Below are 11,913 nucleotides of genomic sequence, written 5' to 3' on the forward strand. Positions count from 1 at the left end.
TATAACAGTAGATAACAGTATATATAGTATAACCTATAGATAACAGTAATAGTAGTAACCAGTCTGTTACTACTTGTTACACTCTAGGGAAAATAAGGAATCTTGTAAAGTGTTGTAATAAAGTATACTGATGCCTTGTTCAGCAGCTAGTTATTATTGGTTTAGTACTGTTTCTAATTGTTTTTGCTATTCCTAAGGTTTGGGTAGAGCTGTCTTTTCCGTTCCCTTAACCTTGAAGTGTGAAACTAGCAGAAGAGACTGAGATTTAGGGAGAGTTCTGGGTGTTGGAGAGGTGTTGCTTATGCTCTGGAAGTCATACTGGAGAAAGGGATATGATGTTACTCTGAATTTATCGAAGGAAAATGGACTGGATATCACATATGTTGTTTAAAGTTTACCTTCCACCAAAGGAAACATTTGAGTGTAGACTAAATTGCTGGGCCTTTACCTGGAAGTGTGACCTATTGGCACACTTCTTGCATTTCCAAACTTTTGCAGTGGGTGGTTCTTTCAGACTTGTAGTTCTGATATTAACATGCACAGCTGAACTTCTGTCAGGCCCATAACCCTGCATGGAACCCTCATGAACCTTAAGTTTTAAATTGATACAGAGAAAACTTGCTCCTTATTTTGTATCTTGTCTGGATTCCAATCCCCTAAGTCTCAAAATCCACCATTAGCTTCATCATTCCTGCTGATGGCTTAATCCCTTTGAATATCTTCCAGTCTCAGGTGGAATCCACCTGGCCACTTGCTTCATTTCCTGTGAGTTAAAATACTGAGATGTGGATAATTCATTTACTCTCACTGGAGAACTTGTATCCTCTTGCTGAGAGAAATGTATTATGTCATAGTCTATTATGGTATTACTCATTCCGTTTCACATCATAGCAATAATTTTTTAAATGGCATTTTATTCAATTTTCCACTTTAGTACAAAGCACAAGGATTGAACAAAGCCGTATTAAGTATCAGGCATAGGTTTTGCAGCACTTCTGTGGCTGAGAGGAAACATCAAACCAGAAACATGTTTTGCTCTCTTTGAAATCCATTACCACTCAGTGTAGACTAATGCAATCATAAAAGTTTCTCTCTCTCCCTCTCTTTTTTCCGCTCTCCCTTTACTTTTCACAAGCACATCAGTAATAGAATGCAAGAGGCTTTTTTCAGCACGCACATACACAAAAGTTTGGTTTTGTAGTATAATGTGAGACTGAGGTGAGTTCCAGGGATGGAACACCTGCCTCAAGTCTGGGGATGTCTTTTTTGCTAATGTGAAATCTGATGTAGCGCACACGTATGTTGAAAGGCTTGATCCTCTGATTTAGTGAAATAAATATTTCTTTCTTGTGTGCTCTGTTCATCCACTGTGGGTGTTTGCACTTACTAATGAACTGAAACATAGGGAGTGAGGGCCAGGAATAACAAGGACAGAGGGCTTGGTACAACACAGCCCAGGCCACTGAGTCACTGCCTGTCATGCCCGCTTCAGTGTGGTGAGTAACAATAATACTAACTCTGTTGCAAATGAAGCTTTGAAAGATGAATTTAATTTTTTTTTTTTTTTTTTTAAACCATAATCTCTATACAAGGCATTACAGGATTAGACTTTGGATAAAAACTCGTTATGTGGTAAGATGTGTCCAAGTATAGGCTCCCACATCAGTGATGTATCTGAGTGTAAGCTTCCACATCAGTGGCAGAATAGCTGGATTGTTGTGGTGGTGCACCCAGGCTATGAGGACAGGCTGATCTTCAGGTGCTATTACTTCTGATGCGGGAAATCCCAAAACTGTGAATGATATAATCTGCTCTTAAGGGGAAACATTGCCCATCTTCTTCCTAATCCTCATTTTATGGAAATTCACTTAGCCCTTCTAGCAAAAAATAGACATGGAGAATGTAAAGGCGAAGTGAACTATTGAAGCAAATGCATTGCTTTAACAGGACTACAGAAAAAAATGCTGCTTTATTTTTTCAAGGCTAGCTCTGAATATAGTGAAGAAAAATGTAAAAACGCTTTTTAGCTTGAATATCAAACCCTTATTTCCTTTACCTCGAGTTGACAAAAGACTATGAAAAATATTGCTTTGAAATAAAGAGGGGATGAAGAGGCAAAGATGAAACTCCAGATTAGAACTGTTCAACCAGACAGAAATAAAGGACTAGCATGAATAAGCAGTTCTCCACTGATGCTAAAAGGACAAGATTATTATTATTAGGATGCTAAAGAGTTGGGAATACTGTGTAGTTGTAGAAAATAACATTTGAGAATGGACAACAGAGAGGAAAGAGAACAGAATGTTAAGGCATGTTAGTGAGTAATATGTTGCGGTACGGAGTGTAAGCTGGTAAAAGCTGTGATGGTTAGTTCAGTTTATGTCATTGCTGACGTTTTTTTGTTACATAGAAATGCCAGTGGAATAGTCTTTGGCTCACTGACTGTAAGGAAGCAGAAATAGGGGGGAAAGAGAGAGAGAGAGAAGTATTCTTTTGCTACACAAGTGCATTTTTGGAGCTGTAGCAAATCTTGTGAAGAAAATGTTCCAATTAGGTTGAGAATATTGGTTATATTCTTAAGGTGTTTTACGTTGTTTGACAAAGAAAATGTTTTTACAGCTACTTCATTTTTAGCATTGGAAAGCTGTGAACAATAAGGCGCAGTGGTTTAAACAGTCAAAACTCAGTGATTCTTGATTTTTAACAGTAAAACAGACTCGAGAATAAAATTATGTTTGATTATTAAATGCTTGTTGATGAACTTAAGATACACGTATTATCAAACGTAAAGTAGGAGAAGAAAAGGAAAAAGTGATTTGTTTGTTTTAACCTAATCTGGTTGGTTTGTTTGAAGGGTTGATTGCATTAATTTTAGTTTTATGATATAGTGATCTTCCCTTTTTTTTTTTTTTTTTTAGATGAGATGATCTCTGTACACTATGTTCTGACAGTGCTTTCTGAACTCTTGTGAATTAGGTTAACTGTTAGCAAACTGTGATCGCACCTTCACAGTTATTAGCTACTCTTTAACATTGGCAACTCTGATTTCGTATAGCCAAGATGCCCTAAATCCTATGACAGGTGAAATTATTTACGACCAAGTGATTGTCTGTATTATTTGCTTAGCATACTAGACCTTTTTTTTTCCTTTCTTTTGGGAAGTTCATAACTGACATTACATCCTTCAGTGCTTGTAGAAGAAATTACTGGTTTAACAGAACATGTTCTGTGCTTTTCCACTTGTGAATAGAGGTGCTCAGAAATCTCAGATTGCTGAGCTTTGCAGGATTCTGTCTGAAACAAAACAAATCTTGCCAAGTTAACTGAGCCTCCAAACTGAAGGCAGCTTGCAGATATTCTTGCTTTCATCATAAAAACTGGCAAAAGCATCATATTCCCTGAACAGCTGCAGGAGCCTGAATTTCCTCTGCACTTGAAATTCATAATTCTTATGGTTTTATTTTATTGTAGGCCAAATCACATAAATTAGCTAACTAGAAACCTGTGCATTCAGCGTGAAGGGTTGGTGTTGCTTTGTTAGGCAGTTCCATGTGTACTGAAAGGCATTCTTAAAGCCAAACAAGTTTTTTACTTGTCCAAGGTGAGCTATACGAGCTGTATTACATATGCTGCTTAGCATCGTTTATGGGAACATGCAGCAACTCAGTGTCCTCACCATAGTGTCATAACAACATTGTAATTTCACCCTTCCTCTCATTGCTTTATTTGTGCCAATTTCTTAAGTGACCACTGGAGACATTTCATGGAAACCCTTCCTAATTAACAAGGAATTGTTTAGGGTTGCTATTTTCCTGCTGATGCTTTTTGTGTTGATTAGACATGGGCACGAGCTCTTGTTTGTGTTCATTGCTTCAAAACCATGATCTCGACTGTGCTGGATGATTCATAGTCTGCTATAAGGGTGGGAAGCATACAGTCCAGTGAGTGGTCTTAGCCTGTAATTCATCTCATTGTGGACTGTGGGTTTTGTCTTAGCAGGATGAAGGTGGTGGCATTTTATAGTGCTGTAGTTCTGTAAATATATGTGGCCAACCAAATTTATCTGAAAGTCCTCAGCAAAGAGGATGTTCAGCGCGTTGGTCTGATGTCAAGGACACTGCAATTCTTTGTGCAAGTATGGGAATCTTCTTCCCACTAAAGTCAGAAGTCTGTGGACACAAAGGTATATAACAGCAGGAATGAGGTACTTCCATAGGTTGTAGCCTGGCATGGCAGCCTTGCAGTAGTCTACATTTATGTGGGTGCCATGAGTGTAGATCTTCCCCTGGTAACATGGGGATAGCGAACAGTGGTACAGACACAACTGCTGAAGTCACAAACTGCATGGATTCACACGGATGAAATCTGACTTTGCTTATATTGGCCTCTTTCTGTTTGCTCCAAACCCATCATAGAAATCATTGATAGTCATCTGCTGAAAGTCCATCAGTAATTTGGGTGGTTGTCTCTTCCCTTCCAATCTTACCATACTGCATGGTAGCGAATTCTTTGCTTCTGTACAGAGGGACCATAGCCAGTTAGCTGATGGTGAGTGGTTATTAAGACTTAGAGTGGACTCCTCCTCAGTCATTGCAGGATCGCACACAGAAAGGGATTCTTTTGCTGAAGCACAAAGTTCTGTGCACATGCAACAGCAACTTGGCTTACTATTTGAGTGTCAGCAGTACAATGAGAGTACAGAGAGCAATGTAAGCAGGAAAATGATATTTTCTAGCATTCAGGAGGAATTTCATAAAGGTTAGTTTTTTGAAAGGGTGCCAGAATCCTTTATGGGTTTTCTTGATTCCAGATTTTGTAAAGAGTATTAGAAATTGATGAACTAATGGGAGACAGAGGCATTTCTGAGACCACAGAAGTCCTCAAGGCATTCATTGCCTGTAACCTCTGTTCTCAGAAAGCAGACTTCCCAGCTCGTCTCATCCACCTATGTGAATTACCAGCAGTCTCCTTTATAATTTGCCCCATGCTGGCAACATTCTTCTGTGATGAAAGTTTATTGGAACAAAAAACAAAATGGGGCGTGTTAAGGCCATAAAGCAAGGATTTGTCTTAGAATGAAGCTGATTAAAGGCAGTAAAACTGTCTTTTCTTGTAAAATAGATGTATAGCTGGCTCTTTTGGTGAATGTCCTGCAAAAATGGACAAGTAAGATAAACAGGAGTTGATCCAAGTGACTGTTTTGCCTCTCTCCAAGCCTGAACCATAGGTATCTAATACAGACTGAACCAGGATATCTGATATGCTCCAATACTATCTTTCAAAATTCAATTCATGGTCTTGTAAAAATGTCAGGGAGTGTAGAACTGGAGATTAAACCTAATCCCACAGAGATATTAAGCAGTGAGTTTGAATCTAAGCTTGGATTTGGTTTCAGGACTCCTATTCACATCCATAGCTGCAGCAGCACGTTGTAGGATCAGAAATCCTTGTTTGAATAATTCTGTGCACTTGGTAGTTCCCTTTTGAGAAACAAAAAAAAGGTGTGGTCATTTCAGGGCAACAGGCTTGCTTCAGTTTCAGTATAATTAAAAGGATGCACGCATTGAGTTGTATTCACAGGATAAGAATTTGTGTTCATCTTCCAAGAATTATCAGACTCTGGGATAAAATGGAGGCTTCATTTTGTTTCTGTTCTAAGCCATATACAAGATGGGAAGCATTTTTTTAATTCACAGGCACAGAAATAAAGTAGCGCTGTAGTCCATACTAACAGGCATACTATTGATGTAAAAACAGTGCACGTGGTAGATCTGTTCCCTTTTTCAGAAGGGAGATTGCAGTCAAAGTAATTCTGAATTCTGAAACCTCCCTTTTAAATCTAAAACGTGCAGAAGAGCAGTGACTTTCTGCTGATATTCAGAAAATTCATGACAGTCTACACAAAGGACTGCAGATGCAGCATGGAGAAAAACACATGGAGTAGACTTATACATTAACAATTTAAGCAAATATAAATGATCAATACCTGTTGTTATTGCCTGACCTATTTCATTTTGCTAATGGTCATGAATAGGAATGCTACTAGAGTACACAGCTGCCTTGCCAATGAACTTCAGTATTATGCACACACATAAACAAAGTGCTATTTAGGGAATCTGAAAATATAAAGAGAGCATTAGTGAATCATATAGCCCCATGTGCCAGGCTGCTAAAGTGCCTGGAAGATAAATATAGGGTTTCTCTTGATTTAGGGATGTGCACATACCATACATCAGCCAGGTCCTATGCAAATCTTCCCAGTGGGAATGCAGGACTTTTGGGGGTACTGCAGACTGTTGGTGAGCCATGAACATCTCAAAATATTAAAAATATATGAAATTTTAAAAGTAGTTCTGTGGCTTTCTAAAGTGTACTTCTAGAAGGCTCATTTCAGATATTTTAGATCTTTTTCAAGCTCCAGAAATTATACAGCAAACTGTCTACTTGCATCTAAATGCATATATATATATATGTATTATTTATTTGTTCACTCAATACCTATGTAGAAATGACAACTGTTTTATAAGAATACAGGAAATATATGTGGGAGAAGAGCTCTGTCCTTTTCTACAAAGCAGAATAAAATAGAAAAACAGTGCATCATTTAGTGTAAGTAGAATGGCTCTGAATAAATGTAATCACAACTGTTTTGTGTTATCTGGAGTCATCTGTCGCTGGCTACTCATATTCTGCATATTAAATACTATTAGGTCAAGTGCCAGGGCTGCTGAGCACCTATTTCCCATTGATTTTGTTTATGGAGTTCCTTGGACAGATCATTAGAGCTGTGTGAATAACAATTTCTGTGATTCAGTGGCAGTTCTGAGAAATGAAAAACTCTTAACTGGAAAGCAGTATTTTTTTCTAATGAATAAATAGACTGTGACAACCAAAACATTTTGCTTCGGTTCTGAGCATCTTTAATAAAAGCAGAGGAAATTTGGAATCAAAGGGCTGCATTCAGAGGAGCCTGAGGGATCATCTCATAGAAACTGGAGGGAGATGCTGCTTATGTATATCATAGGTGTCCAAATTGATAAGAGTCTGAATTAAGTCCCTCCTCTAAGTAAGTTAAAGGATAGACTTAAACCCAGGAAATGCAGTTAGTGGAAGAACGTGATAACTGATGTGCCTGAGGGTACGTAGGCATCCGAGTGGCTTTGGGAAGGGTATCTGTGACTCATATGTTATCCTGAAACGTGTCTTCCTGGAACTGCAAAATCTGTTTTTAATGTTTTATTTTTGTTATTTCTCATTTAACCTTCTTTCCCCCCCTCCCCTACTGATGCCTTTCTGAATATTTTTCAGGTTTTTCCCCAACTTTTTACAAAGCCTAATGAAACATTTTGCCCACATCTAGTCTGATTGTTCTTCAGCTAGAGACCCCAGTTCTTCCAGTCCCACTGTAACAGCACCATATTGACTACACGAACAGAACTGGAGAACATTGATCTGTCTTGCTGTTCCAGAGCAGGATGCTCGTGCTAACAGCCAACAAAAGCGTTGCCTCTGGAAATGGAGGCTTTTGTGTACCTCTGCCTCTCAAATTCCCTTATGAACTGTGTTTTATCACTGAAATTGCTCACAGGTTGCACAGTCCCCTAGGAAGACTAATGAAAGTCTTTTATAACTATAATCTATATGTGCTGGCAAACTTGAATAAATTTACATATATGAAAGAGAACAAATTTAGGTAATTGAACAGTGCAAAGCTTTGTACTGAGAACATACAATAGTATCTCTTTCACCAGATGTGTGTGACTAAGCAGCCTTTTATTACTGGTTACAGTATGCGAACTCCAGAAAAGGACATTAAAGATATGACTTTTAAATGTACGTGCAGGGAAACAGTTGTTTGCCTAGGGCAAGAAATTGCAAAGCGTCAAGTGCAAATTATACAGCCTGTGGAAATTGGACAATAAATTGCATTTTGCCTGGATTTTGTTCCTCATCAAAGGAGGATGCTGTAGTAGGCTGCATAAGTCGTTAGGAAAACGATTCATGGAAAAATATACCTTCAAAATATATGTAATATGTAAATCCTCGTTATGTATACAGTGAGTTGGTTGTATGTGTTTACTCCTGTGAACTCAATGTGGGGAAATGCCAGCTACTTGCTTTTATCAGTAGATACCTATGAACAGAGTTGGCACTTACATCAATGTCAGAACTTCAGATCAGAAGACAGAAGGGTGAACCGGGGGCACAAAATGGTTTTACTGTGTTTTGCGCTTGATTTGAAAAGGAAAATAGTAGTAATAGCATATTTTCTAACCTGCTCTCAGACAAGATACTGTAATAATTTTTTACCTGTGAGAAATGTGAATTTTAAGCAGTGAATAGAAAGGTAGACGTTCTCAAATTTGTTAAGCAAACTCACAAAGCAGGGGCGGCTAGGCTTAAGAATTTTACTAACATGTAAGTTGGGTGTGTGCCCATGAGGCACGTGTTATTACTGACCAGAAGAAGTGAAATTTGCACACTCCTAAGCTGAGTGGGTGCTGTTACCGTTAGCCACTGGCGTACAGGACTGTTACAATAAAGACGAGAAATGAAATACATTTAGTCTGATGTACTGCGTACATCTTCATGAAACGCTTGATTCAGAACTCCTGGAGGGGGAAATTGTTTTTGCAGTCAGGAAGAGGCAGACTTAGAACTGTCTAATAACTTGTAATCTAGATGTCCAGCTCAGCCAGAGGCTCCTCCTGATGCAATTCCAGCTGCTCTTTCCATGGAAATGAATTCCTTCTCTTGTCTGTTGTGACACATAGGTGAAAAGCACGCGGCAGAGCCGGATGACGCAGAGCTTGTGAGCCTCAGCAAAAGGCTGGTGGAGAATGCAGTGCTCAAGGCTGTACAGCAGTATTTAGAAGAGACGCAAAACAAAGCCAGACAGACTGATGGGAGCCCCGTGAAAGCTGAGGAAGCTGCTAGTGGCACTAAGAATGAGAGCAGCAATGACACCAGCAAGTGATCACTGTGCAGAAGCCTGGGAGCGAGTATCCCACCAAGAATAATGGCAAAAACATGTTCCAGCTTCCTGCTGAAACTTGCTGAGTGGTGCTGGGTGACAGGCACTCTGCTCTAAGAGGTTCATATCAGAAGTTTGTTCTGAATCGAGGGACACTGCCTGCTGGTCTAATAAGCGCTTGCGTTGCTGAAAATCTGTTGAATGCTGGAAAAGGACAAGAATGGTGAAACAGCTCCAGCCTCCATAGGCTCTTAATACCAAGAGTCCCTTCCTTGCTTTTGAAGAGAAACTGAGCTCTCTGTGTTTGCCTTTCGGATCGTAAGGAATGGGCACGAAGAGGCCTTGCCACAAGTGGAAACAATGCCCAGTGCACAGCCTGGCACTGCCATGGGACTGCTTGCTGGATGCGAGGGCACGTGCTGTTGCAGAGTCAGCAGCAGGCATCCCGAGCTAAAAATTACCACTATCGGTACTCATCACAGATACTATTACGCAGTATGTAACAGCAGGAGTTTCTCTGAAATGCGACACCTTTCTGTTCTGTATTTTTGGTAGTTGTTGTTGATGCAAACTGTATGTTTTCTTTTGACAGAGTATCTTTTCATATAAAAAAACACATGAGGAAAAAGCACTCAACACTGCCCAAAACAGATATGATTGGTCTCTGTCTCTGTACGTTAATGATTCTAAGTGACATTGGTTATTATAAAATGTTATATTGTTCTTTTCCTCTAGGAAAGAGCCATGAAGCAGACTTAGTAAAGGAAGCTTTGCACAGAGAAACACAGGCCCTGTTACCCAGGCTGAGTCAAATAAAGGAGCTGTTATCCACTCCCGAGGTCCGCATGAAAATTAGAAAAGAACTGTTTGAAGATGGGCACAACCATAACAATAAACAGAAAAGAAGTTCTGTCAACTCTGAATCTCCAAATGAGTGATTGTAAATTGCTGTGATATAAGACTTCATCAGGTTGTTTGATGAAGATGAGAAGTATTTTCCTTTCTCTTTTCATCTTTTTTTTTTTTTACTGAAAATATAAATGGGTGTAAATGACTCATGAGGAATAATGATGAAGTACTTGCACACAAGGATTGTAGTTCATCATTAAATACAACCACTCCTCAGCACTGCTTTGAAACACACTTTGAATGTGCAGGTATACATCGTGGTTCCAAAGTGGCAAACTACTGGTTTCAGATAAATCTGAACAAACACTGTGCCCTTCCTTTATCATTGCAGATACTTCAGACTTTTCTCATAGATGTTTTTTTCTCTTGCAATGATATGTGGATATTTAAAAAGAAATGGATGCTTTTAAACACTTTCAAATGTGTATTTGAAACAAGACAAATAGGTCTTTTAATTCTCTGCCTTTTATATATATACTGGTGTTTTGGGTTGGCACTGTCTATTTTTAATTTTTATTAAACAGCACTTGAATACGTGTCTAGATGCTGACAGGCTGTTTCTGCAGATGTTTACACTACCACAAGAATGTTTTAAATTTCAGAATAAAATTCAGGCTCCGCTAATGTCAGTGGCAAACTTGCTGGCTTTAATGGAGTCAGGATGCTGCAATTAAGACCTTCTGAAGATAATAACGTTCCTTGGGATGATATTTGCCTTTTTTTTTTTTTTAGAACAGTGTTTTATGTATCGGGTTGTGATGTTTCCTCCATCTCTGCCTTCTGCTGCCTGGGGTTGTGTGTCCGTTTGCTCTCATTATTCCTCCCATACACCTGCAAGATTCAGAAAAGCTTTGGATGTACAATATAGGAGTAGGTCCAATGTTTGCATTTTTTATAAGCATTGTTTAAAATTGCCTCTGATGACAAAAGCTATTTAATACATGTAGCGATTGGTATCAGTTTTGTGCTGCTAAAACAGCTGTGTGCATATTCTTCATTGATCTCAAGCACTGATCATTTATCTCACGTTTCATGGCTTGCATTTTTCCTCTCGCTGAGTAGATAACAATATATTCTGAGATGTCGTACATTTCCCAAACCATGCTCACAATAAAGTATTTCTTCCTTTGCACCGTGTATGTTTTCACCCATCTCCAATCAGAAATTTAATAAAACGAAATACTTTGCAAGTAATAGAAGTGACAGAACAATTGCTTGTATGAATCACCTCCACCAAGCTGACAATGGGTGTTGAGCCAAAACACCGATCTGGAGTCTGAGTTCTGAAATCATGTGATGAAATTCATGCAGATAAGCTAATCCTGAGTCATTGCTGTCTCAGGAAGCCACCAGTTACCCACATTCCCTTCCTTTAAATGCTAATTTCACTGAAAAGTTCCCAAGGTGAGATTTTAAATGATAAAACTTTTAAAAATCCAGTTCAGGTGACGTAGGTTTAGATTTAAGGAGGTGCTGCTACAACTTCCTTCAGGTCCACTTCTTCCAATCTTCAGAAAATTGTTTGAATTTATCAAATGGTCTCAAATATTATTAAAATACAAACAAGTAAAAAAACCCCACCAGATTGTGGCAACCTACTGGATATATAAATCCAAACTTTCACAAGTGGTTCCTATCGTTTTCTGCACTGTGCTTCTATGAGCCCAGCACGTCCTCTTATTCTACAGGATGCCTAAAGCTGGAGAGAGAAGCTGTAATTGCTGTATCTCTGTTTAAAATCTTCTTGGTCATAACGAACTGCTATGACATCTGATATGTACTATTGACAACTACTTTATCTGTTGATTACCTGATGGCATCAGGTAATTTAAGTACACCTTACTAATGGCAACACAAAGCAGGAAAACAGAAAACTGAGTTACTGTATGATGTCTGAGTCTCAGGTTGTCGCTTCCCTTCCGTCCACACAAGTCACTGCCATGAATAGGTACCTTTTCGTACCATTGTGTGCAACAGGCAACATCCACAAATTTACAGTAAAGCTGTAGAAATTAATGTTTCAGTGAAGC

At 38.9% G+C, this 11,913-nt stretch overlaps 1 protein-coding gene across 1 annotated transcript in view; it reads left to right on the forward strand.

The window, feature by feature from the left end:
• AKAP7 (A-kinase anchoring protein 7) overlaps positions 1 to 9,790 on the forward strand; it is a 72,979-nt gene extending 63,189 nt beyond the window's left edge. The window contains exon 8 of the mRNA XM_072333234.1: positions 8,775 to 9,790. Coding sequence (XP_072189335.1) covers positions 8,775 to 8,977 — 203 coding nt within the window. The 3' untranslated portion in view covers positions 8,978 to 9,790. The remainder of the gene's footprint in view (positions 1 to 8,774) is intronic.
• Positions 9,791 to 11,913: the final 2,123 nt, after the last annotated feature.

The sequence above is a fragment of the Excalfactoria chinensis genome, chromosome 3 (genome assembly GCF_039878825.1).
Source record: "Excalfactoria chinensis isolate bCotChi1 chromosome 3, bCotChi1.hap2, whole genome shotgun sequence".
NCBI lineage: Eukaryota > Metazoa > Chordata > Aves > Galliformes > Phasianidae > Excalfactoria > Excalfactoria chinensis.